The following is a 24,957-nucleotide window of genomic DNA, read 5'->3' as shown; positions in this document are numbered from 1 at the left end:
ATTTTTATGCATGATTCAAAAATAATTCACGATTTAAAATGATTCAATCGTGATTCTGAATCATTTGATTCACGTGGACAGCCCCTCGTACGTGTTTGTACCTTGAGGAGGAGGCACTTGAAAAGTTAAGAATTACGCCTACGCGAGCGAAATACAATATTCATTACTTGAAAATAACGAGCTTCCAATAATTAATTTTACAGAAAAAAAAAAAAAAAGTCATCGAGTGAGCTTCAACAACGTTAATCACCTACACGTGTAAGGACGCGTATAAATATACATACACATAGAGTTCCACAGCTTTACGGACACGTGGCACGTGCTTGTGCACGGAAATAATGAAAAAAAAAAAAAAAAAACCCTACACGTAAAGCTATCGTATGAAAATAGGCCGTTGGTAAAAACCGTTGAGCGAAGATTAATTAGGGTAACTTTTGACGCGATTAGAATAATTAGCCGTGCAAATTGGGGATCAAGGCCTGCACGGCTAATTTAGCAAACAACAAAAAAATGTACAGAATTATTCACATCGACCGCTGGTGGCGAATGGCAAAAACCAAAAGTTGAATATTAGTACCGATCGACGAGATATTTAAACTATATACTTGCATGTATACAGAAGAAGAAGGAGCAAGAGAGAGAGAGAGAGCGGATAGGAGAGGACGAGGGTGTGGGGGGCAATACACAGTCGCATTAAACGAGCGGGTGGCGGAGGGTCGGCCGGGCTTAATCCTTGCGTTTCGTGACTCGGGACAAAGCCCCGTGGATTTCTGACATAATGGTATCGCACGACGACCATAACGACCATTACCTTCGCACTTGGCCCGCCGACGTGTCATGTATATATACATGTGGCGAGAGCGCGAGCTTTTCCATGTGGTGTGCGCGCGTTACGCCGCACGCGAGGCTAAGCGGGCCAGGAGAGAGAGAGGGACCGACTATATATATATATACTCATTTGAGCTCCTGTGAACCCGCATATATATGGGTGTGTATCTGTGTTCGTAATGTTCCCCGCGGTTAGATTCTTTCCATGCGTGTGTAAGTACTACCCACGTACCCACCTCGTAAAGACGAACAAAACCCAAGTGGTGGTGTGTACGGTTCATTGTTGGATCACGTACGTACATATGATTATCGAGCAAAAGAGTATGTGGTTTCTTTCTCCCGCGTCGCTTTAAGACAATGCGAGAGAGAAAAGAGGTGATCGGCAGGGGGTATATATACATACGTGCCCATTATGCGTTATTACACCGATTTCTTGCATTAGCTAAATAATAATAATAATAATAACAATCATGTGAAAAGTGAGTTTTTTCATACAAACGTTGGAGCGCGTGAATGGCGGGCATTAAAAATCATTGAAAGGGCTCGGCTTGTACGTATATATATACACCTCGTTCCCCTTGGGCCCAAAATACACGTATAAATAGCAAGCGCGTATCAGTCGCTCTCCCGCTGGAGCGTGTATAATCCGACCCCTCTCCTCCTCCTCCTCCTCCTCTGTACTTTTGGTGCGTTATGACGGCCTCGACAAAGCCGCGATTATACCGGCGTTGGCAGCAACGACGTCGTCGACGACTATACGGCTATGGCGACGTGCTCGCATTAAATCCGCTCAATTGATTACGTAGCCCGGCGTGTGTACGTGAAATATGTGTGTATATACATACATGGCAGTACCACGACACGCGGATCCGAGTAACGCGACTGTGCATTATAAACGTGGCTGGCTTAAAGAATCAAGAAACCAATTCTCTCCCTCGCACATCGACCCACAATGTCTCGATGGGCGGTTGCCAACTGTTCCTGCTGGGTGTGCTACTACTTTTTTTTTACTCCCCCCCCCCTCTTCTTCTTCTTCTACCTTCTTTTGCTTGTCTTTCGCGTGTTTGCTTTATACCAAACTCGAGTCCACTAAACGCGTGCAACAACACTTATACAACGAGCGATGTATCTCGCTGCGATTGAGCAAACTCAATGAATCGGCATATCGCATCCCGTGATATACCAAACGTACAATATAATATAGTCCACTGCGTTTTTAGCTTCGAGACGCTTTTTGTCCATATAATATACACGCGAAATGGCTTTTATTTCATAATACGCCACTCGGGTGCCGGTCGACTGGCCCCTTGCCCCCGTAATAACGTAATTTCGACCCCAAATGCACTCGAGGACCGATTGATCCACGGCCACCCCTTTTTTAAATATTTTTTTGTCAAACCCGATGAAAGGGTGCAGCTCCTTGTTGCGCTATTCACTCGAGTGCGCCGCCAAGTAGATACCCCCCTCCCTTCCCTTTTGGAAACGAGCCGCGCGCTAATGGTAACGACGCGGAACGGCTAATCAAATAAATACAAAAATTACCGAGCAGAGCCAGAAAAGCCGATCGCCAAGACTGCTGCCGTGGCATATTATGTATAGGAAAATCCAATCGGAAAAACCCTCCGGTCGGGATTCGTATGTAAAATTAATGCTCAATCGATATCGCGCTCTGTAAACCAATAAAAGTTGGCATCGGAGTGCCATAGTGATGGCGAGTCATTTTAGCCGTCGTGCGAGGGGTGAGGGTGTATGTATAATTAAAGCGCCGCTGTGCCGCACGGCTCGTTCAATTGAACGAACATTTTTCGCTCGATCAATCAAACGACTCGCGGATCGCGCATCCCCACGCCGACGATGAACCGGAGGGACGGTGAAAAAATAATTAAAAAAAAAAAAAAAAAAAAAAACTGGCTCCCACTTAATCGTAAATCGAGCTGCGGCGCTGCTAAGTCGTGCTTAGCGCCCGGAGCGACGTTTTACCCCCCTCTAGTATGTATATATATATATAAGAGCACGCATCGCAGACGGAGGAGGAGAGACGCGCGATCACTCCAAACTCCACTGGCCCCTATAATAAGCCGCGTACACGGCGATCCGAGAGCGTATACGGACGCGAAACTATGCGACGCCCCTGTGCTCCCTTTCTCTCTATATCTTTTCGCACATGCACGCATATACGTCACGTTGTATATCCCACACGTGCACACAGCGACACGGTCCGTTTTCTTGGTCTATACTCCGTATAGATATGTGTATACACGTGTATTACATACATTATATGGCGCGGCGGGGCACGGAAGAGGAGAAGGCTCAAGGGGAAAACAAGTAAGAAGAGCTCTCTCTCTCTCTTGCAATTACAAGCTGGTCAACATATAATTATCCCGAATGACCATAAATTACCGGATTTTTTTTTTTTTTTTTTTTTTCTTTTTTATGCCCGGGATATTCTTAATTACCCTTTGAATTAACATCAATCAAGCGCGTTAATTACACGCTGTTGCCGCTGCGGCTATCTATCTATACTTGCCCGTGCATTTCTCCAAGGAGCAGCGACTACACTTATACTGCATCCTATATATGCACAGCGAGCGATGATAATGCCAGAGAGAGAGAGAGGGATATAATATGCTCCTTGTTTTCATTATACTCCTCGCACGGGTAAGATATATGTACTGTATTCATACGGGTGCAGGCAATGTTGCTTGCCGTTCAAACCAAAACGACCATTTAGTTCGTAATGCATATATATTTTATATCTCCGTGCGATAATTTTGTTGGAATTGCGTTTCATCGAACATATACACGCCGGGCTCGAGCTAGAAACTTGGATTTCTCTTTTGTCTGTTTTTTCAGATAAAAATGCCCAGCTCTCGCATAAAAGCCTCGGATGCAATTTTATACCCGACGCGTGTATCGCAACGACGATGATTACAGGGTAATTTTCTGTGCGCGCCCTTTCTACGACTGCGATTCCTCATCCGTGTAGTCGATTGTGACAGGTGCATGGGGGGGGAGGCATCCGTCCGAAACGAGAGCACAGTCGGGGCGATAGGTGCTAATCTCCGGTTGTTGGCTAATTAAAACTCGGCCGTAATATTTTGGGCCGCAAGAATTTCACGGATCGTTTGTGCCATCGCATTTGCTGCACCTTTGTCTAGGAGGCCTCGGGGGAGAGACGCGGGCCCACACCCTCATTAAGTCTTCGAGCGGATCGGCAGAAAGCCGGCCATTAAGCGGGGACGAAAACCGGTGCAGATCGAGCGCTTTCGACAGCCGGTGGTTAAAGCCCTGGCCCTCCAATAATTTCTCTTTCTCTCTCTCTCTCTCTGGACTGATATGCACGCATTGCGATGCTCACGCACCTTGTGTTTTTCTTGCAACCGATGCGCGCCAATTAATCATCGCGCTGCGCTTTGCCCCCGGGCCCTATTTTTTTTTTTTTTTCTTCCTCTCTTTTCTACGCCATCGCGTTGTTTGCGCTCGCGCGCGTACTTTTTTACGTCCGTACATGTATAGGGTCCTATATAGATGCGCAAAGTCGGACTTTTATTTCGGATGGATTAATAATAGAGCGTGGCCACGGCCCGACGGTTATTATGTGGAAATAAGGCTCCCCGTGCCGGTCGGATTAAGCGCGCGCCCGCCCCCGCGTCGTCCGGCGAAAATTCGAGCTCGGAACATTTATCGCCCCGCGCGGCTCTTTGTGAAATTTAAGTGAGTGCGAAGGAGGTGACTTGCGCGTGATTTCGAGCGGCAGCTAATGTTTGTTGCCCGGCTCGTCGCTGCTGCTGCTGGTACGGCAGCGATAGAATTTCTGTGTTAACGACGTCGACTATTTATAGAAACGGCGAATCTATAAAACAGCCGCGCCAGATGCGAATAATGTATAGCGGCCAGCCCCTCATCTTTGCACTTTTTGTTTTTTTCGAAATATACATACAAGAGCTCGCGAAAATTATAAAATGAAAAGAAATTCCTACTCTTCGGCTCGAAATACAACCGATGAAAAATCGACTTCTCTCGGTAGCATTCATGTTATCCATACCGATTTTGCGATCGTGACACACTCTAGAACCGTCTCGCTTTTGCCGATCGGAAAACCCCGATTTTCGATCAACGAGCGCAAGATGACAAACAAATTCACCGCCCCAGCAAAGTTCGATGATTTAGATGGGCTTGAAAATAAAATCGGTAATTGAATCTCCGCGTTGGCGCGGTCCAATTTTGAACGCGTCGCCATGCTAATGGTTTGGAAGAATTAATTATTAAGTGGTAGCCGGGCGGACAAGAAAAAAAGGAGGCAACACGTATACACTCGGGGAAGAAGATCGGTAGCGCGAAAGAGAGAGAGAACAGTGGTGTGGATATACGGTATAGCGACAGTACAGCGACGGCAGATGCGCGAGACGTATGGAAGGCGGGCGTCTGTACCACCGGAGGATGGAAAGTCGAGCACATATTATATACACGAGTCGCAAATCGCAAGGGTACGTGTATATTAAAACGTCTGCCGTTGGCGGACAAAAATACACTCAAGCGCCCGTCCATATACTTGTGTGCGAGTGTATACAGACACACACACACACAGGAGCCGGGTGGAGGCATCGAAATGAGGGGAAAATACCGGCCAGGCCGGAATGTTAATTTCGTCGCGGTATAAATCATCTTCTCTCTCCCGTCCTTTCTTTCTTTCTCTCCCTGCTCTCGCGAAATCATTGGCGGTAGCAGCCGCAGGCACCGCCACCGCAGCAGGAGCGCGTACATGGAGGCGCGAAACTCGGCTACGAACTTTACCCGCCGTGACTCACCTTCGACCCCCACCCACCCCCCGTCATCTTCTTCTTCGTTTACTCGTACACTTCTTCGGTCCTGCAGGTACACATAAGCGTCTTTTGTTTGGGCCCCGCGCGCCCGAGCTCTAGATTATTAAATTTCAGTTTTGCGGATTTCTAAATCATGATACGCCAGCCGACACGTACACGCTCAATTAATTTTCGGTGGCACTGTGTATACGTATAATGTACACACGCGCACAAAGTGTCCCCCTCCAACCGTCGCAACACTGTTGACGATGCTCCATTACGGCATATGTTGCCCACACACTCGAGCGTGTCCCTCGGCGCGTACGAGCGCTCGAACAATTAAGTATATTCGCTCGCGAGATCCGACGTCTAATTTTACCCCGCCCGCGTTTTGTTGTCAAAATATACGGGAAGAATATAACGAAAGGCCGCTATTCGCGACCAAACCATATACATGTTCATTTATCATTCCTGATTTAAAACTCAGGAATAACAATAACATCATTATAATAGCATATGAAAAAAAAAAAAATCGACAGCCTTTGGAGTGCAAATTAATTCGAGCGAGCGAGAGTAGGTATATAGAGCACGTGTAGGGTAATCGAGAACGAGTGTAAGGAAACCAGGCGCGATAAAAGCAGAGTCGTTTTCGCGCTTATACGTACAGAAGGGCAGAGTAGAGTGGCCGTTAGTTATAATATCGCGTCGCTGGATGAGCTGGTGTCGGTCCAGTGGTCGGTCGTTCGTCATAGGCGCAAACTGTTTAAAAAGTAAGAGCACATTGGAGCCTGGCCAGCAGCGCGAAAATAGAAGCAGATGCTCTCTCTCTCTCTCCTCCTGTGTTGTCTGTGTGTACGCGTCTTGTACGCGCTAATGCGCTCACGAGGCCTTTCCCCTTTTTTGATCCCGTGGGGGGGGAGGGGAGGGGTATTAGTCGGGCGAGACACGGAGGATGGGGGAGAAAGGAAAGAAAGGCCGGAGACAGCCAGACGCGGGGCGGAGGCGCGATTCCGTTGCCCTTGAATTCGAAGCTGCTCCAGCCGAGCGCTTAGATAAAAATATAATTACCCGGATAAACGCTGCCTCCCTCCCCCCCCCTACTCTTTCTCTCTCTCGCTCGTTCTCTTGGAGGGATCGTTAGCGTCGATCCAACGGGAAGTCTGTGTGTTTGGTACGGACTGTACTATAACTTACCGATCGTCCAGTTTCGAGAGTCTTATTTGCAGAGTCGGGCTCCTGAAACCATGCAGTACCTGCTACACTGCGGCATGTGGAGTAAAAAAAAAAAAAAAAAAAAAAAAAAAAAAAGAAAAAAAAGTTTGGCAATTAATCAATCAGTGAATGTGCTTCGTTCAACTCGATGATGATGAGTTGTAAGCGTTCAACACACGCTTACAACCTCATCATGGTAATTTATACACATTTCTTTTTCGCGTACTGTTGAAAATTTTATTAATATTTCACAATTGCTGTTGGATACGAAATGGTTTAATTGATAAAAAAATATCGAAACAACGCAATAAAGTATGTATCAAATGATTAAAATGTACGTGGCGTGTCTTTTGGTTGCAGACTGCGACTCCTCGGGATGCGAGGCTGACATGGCGGAGGGCTCGGCCGAGGAGGAACAGAGCAGTACAGCTGCGCCAGCTTCGCCCCCAGCGGACCTTCGCATCCTGAACACCCAGTTGTCGACGAGCTACCACCAACAGCAGTACCAATCGCAGCAGGAGCAACAACAACACTTGCATCAACAGCAGTTGAGGCCGACGCCAGTGGCTCTGCTCCAGCAGCAGCCCCAGCACCCGAGCATGCTGGCCACGGCGATACCGCACAGGCACAGTCTACTGCCCCTCTCGATGAGGATGGACATCAAGTCGGAGGCCGACATGGACAACTCCTGCGACGTGCCCCTCAACCTAAAGAGCGAGGTTCGTACATACATCCCCTATTTCGATAATACATTATGCCATTTACATCTTTGTGTGTATATATATATACACGTCTACGTCCACCACCGCTATATACACACACCCTGGGCAATTATATATTGTCCGTGGACTTAACAGCTAATATGGCCCCGACTTATTTAGGCCGATTTCAACACCTGCTGTATACTCGATCTCTCCGCGTCGCTCATCTTTTGTGACTTAACCCCGATCCCGTTGGCGCGGCCGGCGCTATTTATATACGCGTGCGAACCTCCCGCCTCGTGTCTTATGCACACCATACCGATCGAACGGCACTAATGACTTGCCATTGAAGAGTGTAAAAAAAAAAAAAAAAAAAAAAAAAGACATAATTCATCCGTTTACCCCGTCATATCGCCCTTGCTCTAACGTGTGTACACACAATAATCTATTGTTCCTCGCAGCAAGTGCTCATTAAGGTTTCGTGGAGCGCGCGCTCATCTCCGTATCGGCACATTGCGTGTATCTGAATTGAGCTAAATTGTTTACACTTGCGTCTGACGTCACGGTGTAAGCGGGGGTTTTTTCGAAAGGAAAAAAAAAAATCGTTAAACAATCTCCTTCGGTGACATCATACTCTGTAGAACTTGATTCGAGTAATCGACGGCGATATCCCCGAGTAGTTTAAATCATCGGAGCGAGAGCCTGTTTATGCCGGTAAATCAGTATAGATCGCTTCTCCTCGCGAAGCCCGAACGAGTTTGACTTGTGTAGAGCCGCTGGATGTATGATTATACGTGGCGACCCACATCGATCGATCCATCGATTCCGTCCGTGTATCTCTTCGCGAGCCCCTTTGGGGCACAATTAGCTTACAAACAAAAGCCACGCGCTCCGCGGAGATCCCTCGCTTCGGAGAGAGATGATCATTTGCGCCATCGAATTGCGGTCAATGACCGCCACGGCATCAGATTTAGGCAGCCGTTGGACGCTCGTTTGCTTTGTATTACTATTAGTACCGTATAATTATACTTATACGTGTATCTATATACAAACGTAAACAGCAGTTGCGCAATGCCCCGTGGCTCTTGTCATACACGTACACCCAAACGTTTGATAAACGTCCCTCGTTACGTTTTTTCTTTTTTTTTTTTTTTTTTTTTTTTTCTTCCCTCCGTCGCTCGCTCTCACGGGAATCGTCCTCGCTTCGGGTTAATGATTTTTTTCGATGGATCGTAATCAATCATGGTTGTACTATATACGTACCGACGCTTAACTAGTTTGTTTTTGCCTTTTTTTTTTTTTTTTTTTTTTCCTCGGACAGGGAGCAAGTAGAGCTCAGCCAATCCCTCCGAAATGACGAGAATCGAGAGTGTTGTCGCTAATAGGGGCCCATGGCGCAGTAGGCGCACAACAATTATTCGAATCGCTTTAATAAGACTCAACGCTAGCTGGTAGACGACGAGTAAGTATTGCACGAGTGTACGTGTATATTATGTTGTAACGTATATATATGTATATATTTATATATAGAGAGGAGAGTCGAGGAGCTCGAAACGCGCGTTGCATGTACAAGTAGCAGCAGTATAGCAGCTCTGCTATGGGGCAGTGCAGAATAAGAGAGAGAGACGCGGACGACACGACGAGAGCAGTATATGGCAGCAGCAGCCGCTTGAATAACCGAGGGAACGTCATTTGCCGCTGACGCATATATACTAATTATCGTCGCCTAATGATCTATTTTTGGCCTTGATGGAACACGCGTGCCGGACGAAAATACGTATGATTTACGCGGACGCTAACTCGCGATTACACGCGTTAATTTCATTTTATTTTATTTTTTTTTTTCGCCTCCATCTCTATTTTAACGAAAATAATACGCTCATAAATTAATTAACGCGCGTATACGTTTCGCAACTATTTCAGTTCCGCGAGTTATTATTTTAATGCGACCCGTTCTGCTGTTGCATCGAGTTTAGCTCACACGATGTACACGCTCGTCGTTCCAGTGCTTAATGAATGTTATGTAAAGCATCACTCACTCACCGAGCCTCATTTTACAAGATTTCGTTTTCAGAGGTGACTCTCTCACTCACTCCATTTTTTATTATTATTATTATTATTATTATTATTCGTCATTTGGCCTCATTAAACTCCCAGAGAGAGGGTAATTTACGAAACAAATTAATATCATTATACGCTCATCTATATATGTATTTCTCTCGATCGACAACTCGTGGCAGTTTTCTCGCGTTTAACATCAAAGTTCTCGTGATAAAGTTATCGGTTCCATTTTTTTAACAATTAATCAGCAATGTAATTGTTTATTAATTCAAACGGATCATTTCACGCTGGGAAGATAGTGGCCGTGATAAATATATATATATCTCGTCATTTGTAATAATTTCCACACTAGTTAAATTGACCATTGTGTACAATCTAGGTTTTCACAAAGCATACTTGGAAGGTGAAATCGCCTAACGACATCTATATATTGTATTTTCGATGTTTAAGAACAAAATGTACTCTGTTGGAAGATTTTTTTTTTCAGCAATATGTGTTTATATTTTTATACCCTTATTATATGAAACGAGCACCCCAGCTCAGTAAAAACCTGAAAATCATTAAAAATCCGTACTCTCATTCACGTCAGGTATCGATAATGCAGTTGAGATGGCGTGCCTTAACTAAGGAAAATATATATAGTCAGATGCATACATGTATCGTTATGCGTGTCGGCAACGTGTATACAAAGTACAGTATACATTGTAATTAATCGTGGTAAAAGTGTTTCAGTGACGCCTTTCTTTTTGTTTGACTTATAATATACGGCACGCGATCTTTCCTAAAGTTTGACGACCTTAGGGACTTGATATTCGTAGGTCCATAAATAACGTAAATGTTTAATGTGACTAGAAATAGGTTTATTTAGTTCCCAAAACATTTTTATGATTACCTTATTTAAATAATTTTTTCATTTTATATTTAACACATTTATAAATGAAAATGCAGGTGTTTCCGACTATTACCGCATCGCCGTGCTTAATGATGAGAATCAAAATTTTTCGATAACAAAAGTCACTCTTACATATAGTAGTCGTGTTTAAAAAAAAACTTAATGAGTTGGATATCTAAAAAGAAATAAGCTGAGGTAATCTAAATTTATCGTTCATTGATACGATGTACTTCAACTTATTCCGGATACGCGGTTAATGGATGAATAATTTTCGTTCTATTTTTACAATTCGACCTCCTGAATCATCATCGGAATGAAAAAAATGTGGCGATCGGACACGAGCTACGGGATGGCTTGTTGATGTTCCGAACCCTTGTACAGTGCAGATGTTGGAATTGTGAGTTTTCTCGAGTAAAAAATCTTTTCTCCTCACTTCAAAGAACATGTCGAAGAAGCGAGAGGAGAGGCTGTAATTTACATTGTGTCATTACACGGTGCGCTCCAAGTCGAGCTGCAGCGGCGTTCTCCATAAAACAAACGAAAACAAGCGAGTAAGAGGATAAGTAGAAAAAGGCGCGAAAGTGGTCGGGGATGTAAATCTTCAACGGGGGCTTGGCAAGCGACGACGAGCCATTAACAGGTAAACCGAGGAGGAGCACAGCAAACCTAAGATCGCGCGTCTACTGTTTGGTGGATTTTTGTTACAGCGACTGGAGTACGAGCGAAAGATTATTGCATTTTGCGGACCGAAAAATGCAGGGGAGCCGAGGAGAGCGCGGTGATTTAAAAATTTTTCAAGACAAAGGACTGGCTCCCCACCACCAACCCTTCCACTCGGAGCTTGCAGCTATATTTTTTTCGGCTCCTCATTTTCTTTGTTTCCTCTCGTTGTTCATCCATTATCTCCTCTAATGAGAATAGATTATTACATTTTTAAGACATGAGCTTTCACATTAAAAACTAATCGAAACGATATGTGTCGTGTAACCCGATTACGATATATACGAGAAGAGACAATAAGTCTTTAGTTCATTGATAGCATATTTATAATATCCAACAGACGATTAATCACGATGTAGAATTTCATGGAGCAACCGATGGAGATGATAAGTAGTGGAGACTGAAATAGAAAAAAATAAGATTACCTTCTGAAAACCAGATGTTATCGAAATAGGTTCGAGACCGTATCATCGATACGTACCTATATGTACTTCATACCGATCATTTCTCATTACCCCCCGATTTTTCGGTACACGCTTTATTAACCTTATATTCATTTGAGTTTCCGCCAAGATAAGATTCATGTCACTCTGGAAATTAATTTTCTAGCTTGATAATGATTAATGCTGGGGGTGGTGATGAATTTTCTCTTTCCCTCTTAACCTTTAGCTATGTATATATATATATATATATATAATGATACAAAGAGAGAGAGAGATAAGGATGTAAATTTATGAGATGCTAATTTAAAATTTATCAAGCTATTTTTCATTAAGCATTTTTAAATTGCCTTATTATCTTCGGATTAAGATTCCTCCGAGCAGATATCGTGCCTGTACGAGCGGCTTTTTCGGGGAGTATACAGTCTCGCAAAAAAAAAAAAAAAAGAAAAAAAATAGCCTCTAACGATTTATCTTCCTCCCGGTTTTGACTTGAAAACAAGAGCCGCAACTCTTTCGAAAATCACCAGCTGCAATTCCACCTACGGAATAAATCGCGATGATCGGCTGGAAAAACAAGCGACCCTCGCTAAGAATGTGGAAATTGCACTGGCAAGTGAAGCGACGACAACGACAACGGGGCTGCTGTCGTCTCGTGTCCATCCATTACGCTATTATCCACTCGGCAAACATGGCATCCATCACCAAAGAGGGAAAGACACTCGATGCTCGCTCGTATGCCTTTAATTCACGCCACGAGGCAGGAGAAGGAGGGGGATGTTTAATATTCGCGGGTGTGCACACACGCGTCGAGGGGGTTGGAAAACTCGGGGACAAATGAAGGCAATACATCGGCCGCGTCGCCGAGTAAACGCCGCGGCGTAGCAATGTTTTCCGGGAGCCGGAAAATTAATACGTAGATTACCCATTGCGCGCAAACTTTTTCCGCTCCCGAGTTTCGTGACGCGGAGGAGCCGGAGGATATCGGCGTGATGGGTGACCGCCGCCGCGAAAAAACAAAAAAAAACAAAACACGCGTACCCATACACGGCGAGCTCGCGATATTTATGACATTAGGCGCCTTTGTCCGGCGGGATTTGCAGCCTCGCTACTACATTACACCCCACTCCCCTCCTGCACTCTCGATAATTCCCTTTTCCATTCGTGTGTTTGTACTTTTGCGCCATCCGATATTTCACTGCCCCGAAGCTGCTTTTTTTTTTTTTTTTTTTTTTTTTTTTTTTTTTTTTTTTTTTCTTGATGGCGAATAAATAAGCGGTGTAAGACGACGTACGTATACCGTATACACGTACGGACAACTGACGAATTGAAAATAAAACTGAGCTGGTGGGCGAGGGGAGTAAGGGGGGAGGAAAAAAAAAAAAGAAAAAGAAAAGTCCGCAATGACGGATGTATATAGCGCAAACCGCGGCGCGGCCATTAGCTTTTAAAACAAACGTTGCAAAGTAAACGGGTGCAGCCGAGACCCGAAAGGGTATATACATATGTATACGGAATCGAGAAAATAATTGAGGCCCGACGAAAATATACCTACCGATGTTTCGACAAAATGTTGAGGAGAGCGCGCGTATTATGGGGAGGTATGTGTTGTACGGGGGGGAGGGGGAGGGCTGCAACAGAGAGAAACAGAAACACAAGTTAAAGTATAAAGCAAAGCAGGGGGGAGAGAGCAGAGATATCGGTGCACGAGAGTCGATATATAGAGCGAGCAGTTAGAATTGGAAGGCAGCCCGAAGGCAGCACATTCCGAGTTGATGGGGGCCCGCAGTCTCGGGCATAAGTGCATCTGTCAAGGAGTGATTGAAGGCAAACGATCGAGCCGTACTGGGCTTCCTTCCCTTCCTCCACCCCATACACACACACACACACACACACACACACATATATATAAGCGGAATCTCATTACCTCGTGGTAGCTCATTTCGAGAGCTCTGCATGGATTGAGCCTCTATCGGGTTTCACAATACTTGTGATTATTACCGCTGCATGTGCAGTGTGTGTATACTATACACGTACACCCAATGACTCTGACAAACGACGGAGCCGCGACCATGTGACTTTTAAATCCCGCGTCTCGCTCCGCCGGGCGTTTGGACGTTGGCCGATCGGGTTACAGCTCGATTGTGCTTCGCGACGCTTATTTTCTCCTTTTTCTTTTTTTCCTCTCTTGGCAGAGGTGTACGGCAATTAGACGGTACAGCGATTGTTTTGTAACGCGCCGAGTCGATCGTTACAAAATCGGTGACGGCCATGATAATGATTGCGTGAATCGGTATGTATACGTGCGGCCGGCGGCGTCGACCACGAGATACTTTGTTATCGCCTATTATCGGCATCCGCTGATGACATCTTATTTGTATTGTCGTCGGCTGTGCCCAACGATTTCATTTATACGGTACACAACGGCTCTCGGCTTTTTTTTTTTTTTTTTATCTAACCATACTCGTTTCGGAGTCTTGTGTTTGAACGAGACAAAAAAAAAAAAAAAAAATAAATAGAGAGATGGAAGGGAAACCATCACCTGGAGTGATTAATACCGATCGTCAACTTAGCGGGCAACTGCGTTGTTTTAATAAAACTCATCCGCTGCCGGTCTTTCCTTTTCTCTCGTTTTAGTAATATGTACCCCATGGCGGTATACGTACACCGCAAAAGCAGAGAGGGCTGGGGAGGGAGGTGCAATTCAAACATCAATGAATCGAGTATTTTTCCATTAGATCGGGACTCGATTAAATTGAAAATCTGTCAATTTGGGGAAAAAGCATCCGACAAGCGGCTGTAGCCAGACGTACATACACACACATAATACACGACGGCGGCGGATGCGCGGCCAGCTGACAACTCATCTAGATAACCCCGCATGTGTCCCGGCTACTGGACGTATACGTATACTTGTGTAAATACGTATATATATATACCCGCGTATAGCGTGGAACAACGTGTCGTCGGGTGCCGTGAAGCCCCCTCCCGCTCCTTCTCCTCCAGCTCCTGTGTAGTTACCGCAGGACGTTTACTTTTCGCGCTCTTTTGCTCCTTTTTGTTTCATACCCCAACTGGGGACGGCAGTGACCTCCTCCTCCTCTGTTTCCTCTGGTCTGCCGCTGCCGACCCACAGACTCGCCGCTCGTTTTCTTTTTTCCCCCCCCCCCCGATGCTCTTTTGCAATTAATCGCCCGCTGCAGCCCATCGCCGCCAAAGTAAACGCCACCGGCTCTAATTACCCACCGTTTGCGCGAGCGCGTGATTCAACAGCATATTTTAGTTTTGAGCCAAGGGGCGGCGGATTAAGTTCGAGCTAGGCGACGCGTCACGAGGACCCGTTGCGTTATTAGCGCCGGCGAGTAGCGACAGCAACAACAGCAAGGCCGTTGTGCCGGACTTGTCTTCCGAAAGTGGCAAACTTCAACGAGGGGGAGCGAGTGTCCGAGAGATCGTGTACGGGATGGGGGGGGGGGGCAAGGCGAAAGAGCCGGGGAGAGTAGAGCTCGAAACTCCCGCCGGTGCCAAATAACAATGTTGAATCTCATAAACAAGGAGACAAGACAAATACCCGCTGGTCGCCACCCCCTGAACACCTAGTCTTCTTCTTCCAGCTAGCTCTTCCGAGTAGGTGCCCGTACGGCGGGTTTTGGGGGGGGGTAGAGAGACGCCGCTGGTAATTTCACGGTGTCCTGCATCCCTGAGCCGTCCCTTCTGCCAGCGCTGCTCTTTCCCGCCCCCCGCTCGGTCATGGACGCGTGCTACCTAATGCCAGAAGCACAAGCCGGACACCTACCCCGTACGTGCTCGAGTGTGCGCGCGCTCCCCGGGATTACTCCCCATTACAGCCGAATCTCTTAACGATCCCTCCCGATAATGTACGTAATTGCCTCATTAGCCGATCCCGCGCGTCTCTGCCGTTACTTTGGGGTTGCCGGTCCAGCGGCTTCTTCAAAACAACGTAAAAACAAAAACAAACAATAAGATGTATATATATGTACCTGGACGATGCAAAAACTGAAAAATCGCCTCGGATGTGGGTATATAAAAATATAATTCGATTGGTTAAATTTATATGATTTTTCATTGGGGAAAATCGAGTCTTGCCGGACATATAAATCAAATAACCCGCCGAGATGGAGATTAGATTTCCGTGGGGCTGGTTGGAAGGAGCCGCGTTCGAGAACGGCTGCAATTCGTGTATACACGTATACATCTGGGGCTATACGCTCGAGAGGTGGGGGTCTGCGGCTTTCGAGGATTTGAGAGCTGTCTCGGTCCCTCTTCTTGTTGGGTCACGTGCTGCTGCTGGCGTCTTTCTTCTTCCGCTGACCAGCAGCAACATCTCCACTGTCCCTCCTCCTCCACCTCTGTACTCGGCTCTCGCAGCCTCTATCCATCTACCCTGCAACTCGGCTAGTTTCGCCAGCAGCGGCTCCTCCGTACACACATATATATATAAACCGGAGCACTGCGAGGTCCAACATTAGTTAACGATTAATCAAGGCGCTTGTAGCTCAACATATATCATTAAACTAGTTAGCGAAGTAGGGTCGGCCAAGTGTGCTGACCACTGCTTCCTCGGCTCCCCCCCTCCCTACTCCGCGCCACCCCCGAGGCGAAGCCCGCCCACCCACCTCCTTTCTACCAGGGGCCGTGTACGTACACTTGCTCTCTCTCTCTCTCTCTTACTCTGCACTTACGTGTGTATGTATACATGTACACGGTGGAGCTAAACTCTTGAAGGCCCCCGCAGCAGAGTTTACACTCGTCCTCGTCGTCAACTGTGTGTGTGTGTGTGTGTGTCTATCCTAGTGGCCGGTGGACGGAGTTCCAGTGACGAGCCTTTTGCGAATTGCTCGTTAAGAGACGAACTTTAAGGGTCCCTCGAATGCGATTTTACTTGACCTCTCTATCTGTATATCCGTGTGTGCTAGCTTGCGACATTATTTCCTTACTACCACCCCCCCGGGAGATGTGTGCACTGCTAGCCAGCAAGTTTTAGCTTGTTTGCACTCTCCTCCTCTTCGTTCTTTCTTCCCCAACAACTCGGACTCTCAAATGAATTATCATCATCATCGCTATACCATCGTCCCTCATCATTATTATTATTATTGCAGCATTTGCCGTTGCTGTTTGTCCGAAATTACGCGCAGCCCCTCCAGGCTGGATATACTAATTTTGAAACGTCCTTCTTGCTCTTCTCAAACTTTGACGCTCGGACATGCTGATTAGCTCGACCTTTCGCGTCGGGCCTGATTTCACCCTCAAAAATTCACACCTGGCGTATACACTTTTACATGATGACGAGCGAATGAAAGGTTGTTTAACGAGACTAACGAAGCAGTCAGTCAGTCGATTCATTCAGCCGAGTGCTCGTTCTGCTTATCCCTCCGCCTCGTTCCATTATACACGGAGTAAAATTTCGCGACACTTGCATCGCTCCGTTATACATACAGCTTCTTCTTGAGGTCTCTCTCTTTACCGGTACAAGGCGCTGTCCAGCCGAGGAGAGAGCTCTCCTCCAATTTTCAGCATCACAGGCGCTAGCCTTTCCCTCCCTCCACCCCCTTGTACGTACGAACACAAAAGCGCGCCCAGCTATATATATACACACGTGCCCAGTCGTCGGACGTTATAGAGCCGGTGGGCGCGTCCCTTATAAATCCTGCAGGACTTGAGCAGGCACTAATGTACGACTGTTTGCGGGTATAACTTGGCCCCAACACGAGCCCCCTCCTGCATGCACAGCCCGTGAGAGAGAGAGAGAGAGAGAGAGGGGTGTTTGCCGGTAGTAGGTACATGCTAAGCCGAGCCAGAGCCTCCCGGCCATTCCTCACTGCCCACCAGCTCTCGGTCTGCGGACTTACACCTCCTTGCTCTCGCTAAATCCACGCGCCCGCTCTGCTCCTCTTTCTAGCTTTCCCCCCCCCCGCAGTTGGTAGGTACACAGGCCAGCAGCGCGAGAACTTGTCCCCGCTTCTTATCCCCACGGCAAATGCTGTTGGTTGTTCTTGTTGTTGTTGTTGTTGCTCACAGAATTTATCGACGTGGAAATTTACGAGTTGGTATAGGTATATATGTCCTACTGCTGCTTTTGCTCTGTTGTTGATTCGCCGGACTTTCGTCATACTTTCCGGGCCAGATCCGCCGTACAGCCCGAGATTTCCCCGGTAATCCAGAAATTGCAATTTCTTGAGCCGGTTAGTCTGCAGTCGTTGCCAGAGTGTTAATATCGCGAGGGAGGGGGTTGGGGGGTTACTTGGGCAGTAAAGTTATTTGACCGGTGGAGTTGTGCGTCATACATAGATACCTGTAGGTGGTATAGGTTAAATCCGCTGTTGGCGACAGGAGCCTCCAGCGGTGCAAAATCCAGGGAACGAGTGCAAAGAGAGGGTCCGGTGTCGCCGGCAAACGTTTGCTCGGCAAACAAGCCCGGCTGACCCGAAGCTAGCGCACAGTTGGTGTGCTCTGCCGCGCGACACAGGCTCGATGGCTCCTCTACTCTTGGCCACTGCTGCGGGCCGATGAGCTACTACACACTGTTTTACTTGTGCTCGGATGGACGAGGAACACCCTTGCTCGCGTTTGTATAAATATATATACACGGAGATAAACGAGCGTGAATTTTTTTTTTTTTTTTTTTTTCATCAATTGGTCATAAATGCAAGAGGCGACGATTACAGTGGCCAAACAAGAAGGAAATAGGCCATTTTTGCAAGTAGCTCGGGGTAGGTTGAGAAGGCCGGAGGGGGCGAAGCGCAAGACAAGTGGAATAAAGATCCAAGGGGCGAGGGGCAGCGGAGACTCGGAGTTGAAATTTACATAGAGCCAGCAGCTCGGGCTTATGAAGCGTGTTTGAGGAGGAAGCGGAGGAGAAGGAGGCAAGTTTCAATCCCAGGGGGCAAGATGAGCACGGAAAGGCCGCTGTTATATATGTATATATAGGTGTACGAGAGAAACGCTTTCCAGTTGTCGGTGACCGTCGCATTGGCCAAGATTAAGATAATACTTTGTCGTCACATGTAATATCCACACACGTGTACGAGTGGAGTATATAGGTATATGTAACCCCCACACACAGGGTTTCTCCGCAAATGGCGCCGTATATTAATGTTTGCATTTATATCTGTAAACAGTCGGCGGTGGTTGTATTTCCGCGCCAGAGCTACCAATACCAAAACTATATACATATATATATATATGTGTGCACCTCCATCCCCTCGCTAGTGCCACGGCCATGCGGCCGTCCTCGCTGCCGTGTGCTAGATTATTAACTGACCACTGGGATTAGAAACTTCCTTCGAGGCTGCTCCTCTTGTCGTTCTGCCGCCGTACATATCTCGACCCTCCCAAGTATATTATTGAAACAGGGAGTGTGCATAGCCGCTCGAGTTTGAATCTCTCCCCTCCGATTTCGTACGTCCTCAAAGGCTGATTTACTTCGTTGGCCAAATTCCCCCCGTGGATGTGTACCCCGGGCTTGTTCTATTTATTTTGAGCGCCCGCCCTGGTGCCCCAAACTCGCGTGTCTTTGCACTCCATGGGGCGAAAAAAAAAAAAACCATTGAATGCAAATGTACTTCCTACGCGTCTCGGAGCTAAACGCACCATTCCGAGATTACGCAAGACAAGGCCAATGTTTTGGCGCGCGTCGCTTCAAAGGCCCCGATTTTCGCTTCTTTGTGCGGGGGCGTGGTGGGCACCGTGTACCATACAACGCGGGCGATGACACACCGGCATTAGCCATCGCGAGTGACGGAGTGGGCTACTGGCGTTATATAGCTGCGTATCATAGGGTTGAGGCCGTGTTTTCGCGTGCAGGGGTACCGCTCTCTACTCCTCCAGTGTATATGTGCATGCATACGAGAGGACAGCGACAGCAGCGGCGCGGTTAACTGACGCGGCATATTTACATTGCGCACCGGTGCAATTAAGCCTCGTGTCCGACGTCAAGCTCCCGCCCCTGCAGCGCGCGTGTGGGAAATTCCGTGCGGCCTGACGCCTCCGTGTACACCCTGCTTTCACGCCTCGAGCAGCTTTGAGCTCGCCCTCCCTTACTTACATTCTCCGCTCTCTTCGCCTCTCCGTTACGTTTTTTCTTTTTTTCTTTTTCCCGTGCCTCGTCTCAATTGTTTCGCACGGTGAGTATAAGCGCGCTCGAACATCACCCGAGATCAGCGCGTTAAAAAATTCCATCCCGCGCGCGGGCATAAAACATATAAATATACACCTGCCTCTCCCCTCGTAGGTGCATGTATGTATATATACGTACTGCGCTCAGGTGAGGAGCGCAATTTTCTAAGAGCGTTTTTCGTTTCGGGTGTATATAGGTGCGTAAAATATGATGTTTGCTCGCGAAAAATTTTTACAAGATGATAAAAAAGATTTCTCAGCTGCGGGATACACGCGCGAACCCCCCTAGGGGTGATCGAGGGCGGGTAATTGCGTGCGGGTTTCGATGATTCCGAGGTGTGCTCTTTCCCGGGTGCACATATAACGTTCCCTCTCGGGTGTGTAAAATTTGACGATGAAAGTTTTCAAGTTCGAGGTAATAGTTCGCTGGTACAACTACCGCGCGGCCATTCAGGGAATCCTCGCGTTCCCTCCGATTGTGTCCGGCCACACGAGCATAACGGGTTCTTTATGCCTCGGGAACCCCGTATATATACAGATAACATTTTCTCGCGTCACGGTGTGCGTATTTGTATGGTTACTCACATCGGCCTATCAGCGATAAGAAATCGTGAGCGTGTACGGTGACACAATCTGTGACATGAAAAACAAAAATGATTATCATCATTCCCTGCTCCTCTTCTCTTCCCCCATAAAACCTCATTACTGTCACACACGTGGCAAACTCTATAAAGTTCTGTGGCCTTTGCCCCAACAAATTTTCAATACAATGGTTTCGTTCGAACTGTATCGAGTAGTTAATTTACGAGTTAGCTGTTGATTAAAATTGAAAAGAAAAAAAAAAACAACGAAGCATAGATAGTAAACTTAATGATACAATAAAGAGCATATTAGCAGCTCTGGGATATCGCGGGGCAACGATAGCCCGAACGTACACCTCCGTAATAATCACGTGTACAAGATAGCGCTCTGCTGTTGGCGCTACATATATACTACATTGCATAAGTACATACGAGAGAGAGACTGGACCTGAAACAATAGCCGAACGAAAGGTCGGGGGGATTATGGTGTCTTCCTCTATAACATATAAGCAGAGTAGGTATACCCACCTACTTTTATTAGCATCCCGTATAAGCACCAAAAGGGACAATCGTGTTACCCTATATCGCCCAACAAACACAAGACCGAGTCCCCCCCCCCACTCGACGCAGCACCGGATAATGCCCTACGTCTGCTCCTCCTCCACCTTTTGGCCGCGGGTTCTTTCCCTCCTGCCGCGTACAGTGCGTGTATGTGTATAAGCACTACACTGCAAGAACAGTGCAAGCGAGAGCAGCACAGAGAGAAGTACGTATTTACGAGCGTTCCCGTCCATAAAGCAGCCTCGCGCCTGATTTTGATACATTCCCCACGCTGGGCACTATCTCACGCGCGAATACGACCCACGTAGCCGTACACATTTTGGATTTATGGAGATGCTGTTGCTCACTTCGCCTCGTTTCTCCCCGTATACCATCAACACTACAAGTACTCGCGAGGGCCAACGTATTATGATGTACACGTACAGCCCAAGCGGCGCGGCAAAAATTCCGCCTCGCGTGTATATATATACTTGTTCCTTTACCCTTGCGCGATTCCATCGGGGGGGGGGGAGAGCGGAAAAATGCCGGTGGAGAGGAAACGAGAGCTTTTCTCACGTCTTACGTATACACGCACGGGCGTTCTCGCGGTTGCATTGTCCGAGCAGCCCCCCCGTGTGTTTATCAGCCCTAACCGGTGTCCCTCTGGCTCTCGTTCCTCGAATAACTCGATTAATCTTGCGCGTTTTTCATAATTAAGTGCCCCAGCTGCCCCGGCCAAACCAAACTCCCGATTGTTTTGCCCGCAAGGTATTTATATCTCGCCCCGTCCCACCGCCGGCGTGTTAATTAAAATTTATTAATAATTGCCCTACCTCTTCTCGGAAAATCGAGTCGCCGTCGTCTTGGTCGTGCAGCAGGGGTGGTGGGCTGTGCGAGCGCAACACCAGCGGTCTATTAATTTGAGGCGACAGAGCTTCGCGAGCAGCTTCTTATTACAAATTCATTGCCACCCACCGGTGTTGCAGCACCGACTATATACTCATTATTTTCGAAACTTGGTCAACCTCCCGATATTTTTCGTTTATTTTCCCCCCGCCAACGACAAAGGAGTGGTTTTTTTTTTTTTTTTTTTTTTTTTTTTTTTTCAATCCGGATCGATATACCTGTGCACTGTTTGTGTAGGTGCGTCAGCGGACAGTAAAAGTGCGGCGCTGTCCAGAAATAATATACGTTTCGGCTGATGCTCTATGCACGCTCGAGTGTATAATATATATAGAGTGTAAACAAAGGGGGTCGGGGGTGAAAGTGTCCGTATGAAAATTGGCTTTCGGGACGGCGCTTCGACTTGGAGAAAAATATTGCGCCCCCGGGAAATTTGTTATTAAAATATACATTAGAGGGACTGAGAGGGGGGGGGATGAAAAAAAAAGAAAATATTCAGCGGCGCGGACGCTCACTTATGCGGGAATAAATGTATATGGGCAGGCATATACCTACCCCCGTGAACGGGGGTGGAGGGGCTCGATAGACGTCAGGCGGGAAAAGGGGTTATGCAATCGTGGAGATGGCCGGCTGTCAGTATACGTGTATATAGGGGGTTGTGCGTGCGCGTAATGCCCCACCCGTACGTGCAGACGGGCTCGCGTGTATGTATCGTAATCACAATATTATGCTGGAAATTGGAAGGCCTGGATTTGCCATTTCTATTGTAATGGCGTCTGAAATTTCACTGCGGAGGCGTCGAGTGTGTCGCTTTATGCCCGTCCGTCGAGCTATACGTGCCCCCGAATTTTGATACCCCGTGCCAGTGTGTACATTATATGACGATTGATGGGTACCTATACAGCGTATACGGCTTTTGATTACCCTCGGGATGCAAAAATTTTAACAACTCCATCATCTGTGTACCTACTTTACGTGTGTATAAATATTTATTTCAAATGTGAATCGATAAATGTTGAAATTACACTTTTCCATCTAACGATGTCATTTCTCTTTCTTTTTGTTGCAGGTGAGTTGATAACGTGGTTGAAATTTTCATGCGCCGATATAACTGGTGAGCGATATGTGCAAGTTTTTTGTAATAATATACACGACTCTCGGTCTAGATCATCGAGATTGCGAGACCAGCAAATAACTAACATTTTTTTTTTCACGTCATCGATTAACTGATGCATTCATAATAAACGACACGTAGGCACTGCTGGTACAGTTAAAAAATGTATGTAGCTAGTTGACAACAAGCAGTGAAAATTAAAAACAAAAAAAAACTATGTGATTTAAGTAAACGAATGGGGTAAGGAAAAAAAACACACACACACACCAGGAATGAATTCATCATCACACTAGGTATAGATACCCTGCACTGCTTCACTTTCGACAAAGTTAACCCACGCCGTGTTTAAGGTCAAAAGTTTAGCCGGGATGGCGAAGGGGCTGCTATGAGTGCGATGGGCGAGAAAACGACGCGAGAAAGTTTGCCGTGCGATGTAAAGTGTAGCGACAGTGATGCGAGCACTTGTGCGAGGAGAAGAGCCAAAGACTCTGTATGAAGTTGCCTAAGAACGTTTATCCCGCGAATTGTGACTCCGGAGACGTCGACTGGTTTCCTCATTTAATTACAACAGCTCCCCGAGTTTGTATTACTTGAAAAAAAAAAAGCTTTCTCTGTTTTCCAAACACACACACACACATCTACTCGCGAGTAATTTCGAACATATCTACGTTACAGAATATCTGATGGAGATATAATAATACACATCGGCTTTGATATCCAATAATAACGAAATCCAGCGACAAACGAAATCCAGCCATACAGAAACCGTGGCGTAATTTCGTAAGGCCAAACTCGCGTAAATGAGATTTCGTCATGATTATTTTTGCGTTCATTTCGCGATGGATATTTTCCCCCACCGGTAGGGGTGAAGAGGGGCACGGGGGGGGGGTGGAAAAAACCGGCAAATGCAAATTCGTTAAATTATGAATTTTTATTACAACGAAAAAAAGAGAGAGGCGCATAATGTATCACGGAATGACAAACTGTACAAAAGTTATTGCTCGCTTTTTTCCGCGATTTTAAATTACGCGATAAAACACAATGGCCGGCGCGCCGAACAAAAGTTGTTTCCATTTTTTTCCCTCCCCCGTTTTCGCGGAATAAAAAAAAAAAAAACCAGCGTCTCCCCCCTTTCCAACCAGCTCCGCTGGAGGCCATAATTTGCTCAGGCGTCAGTAATACCTGCATAAAAGCAGGGCGGCGGAATAAAACGCGCGATACATCCGGGGCACGCTCGATCATCGCTGTGTGTACCTCATTACCGCACCACCACCACCACCACCACCATACACTATTGACCTGAATCTTTTATTATTTTCGCCGAGCCGGGTAACGCGCGCGCGCACGTGTACATCGGGCGATAGCCATCGTTTGTCGCCCTTATTGTCATCTCCCGTGGCAAACAATTATTGTCCTCATTGAGCGGCCAGCCTAACAACCCCTCCCCTGCGTCTCGGCGCCGCACGCAATTTCACTCGTATACACGACTCTGCAAGACCGTCTGCCACGTCGATTAATGACGACGGGTGATGCGCATAATGAGGCGCCTCCCCCCCCCCCTCCTCACCGAAGCACAATGCCGCGGATGAAAAATGTGTGATTAAAAAAGTAATAATGACCGTTACGTGTCGGGGATATTAAAATATATCAGGTTGCCAACAATGAATTAATACTAATTATATAGTATACGTGATAATTATAACATACGTGCACGTCCGGCTGACAATTATATTCGGCGCACATAGAGTGCATAGGGTATGTATTGGGTTTCAAAATAATAAAAAAAGGAAAGAAAAAAAAATCCTCGTTTCAATGTTTCAAAAAGCAGGAGAAGTTATAGAAATGGCCTTAAAATTATTGTTGCCTGATGTATGAAAACAACAAAGGAAAAGCGCGTATCGTAATGAAGAAAAATTACCGCTAAAAATATGCAAGCGTCGCGTGCACGTTGTATATACACGTATAGTCGACTCCGCAGTTTAAAAAGGTGAGCAAAGGGACGAGCAAAGCGGGCAAGTGGGATGAGG

At 46.7% G+C, this 24,957-nt stretch overlaps 1 protein-coding gene across 3 annotated transcripts in view; it reads left to right on the top strand.

The window, feature by feature from the left end:
• pdm3 (POU-domain protein pdm3) overlaps positions 1 to 24,957 on the top strand; it is a 124,180-nt gene that overhangs the window by 8,902 nt on the left and 90,321 nt on the right. For all 3 annotated transcript variants that reach the window (XM_089596370.1, XM_089596369.1, XM_089596368.1), the window contains exon 2: positions 7,203 to 7,561. In XM_089596370.1, the coding sequence (XP_089452496.1) occupies positions 7,232 to 7,561 (330 nt within the window). In that variant the 5' untranslated portion in view covers positions 7,203 to 7,231. The remainder of the gene's footprint in view (positions 1 to 7,202; positions 7,562 to 24,957) is intronic.

Source organism: Copidosoma floridanum, unplaced genomic scaffold (assembly GCF_036245765.1).
Source record: "Copidosoma floridanum isolate Cflo_tuat_1 unplaced genomic scaffold, Cflo_Japanese_pri ptg000030l, whole genome shotgun sequence".
In the NCBI taxonomy this organism is placed as follows: domain Eukaryota; kingdom Metazoa; phylum Arthropoda; class Insecta; order Hymenoptera; family Encyrtidae; genus Copidosoma; species Copidosoma floridanum.
This window is presented reverse-complemented; position numbering and strand designations above follow the sequence as displayed.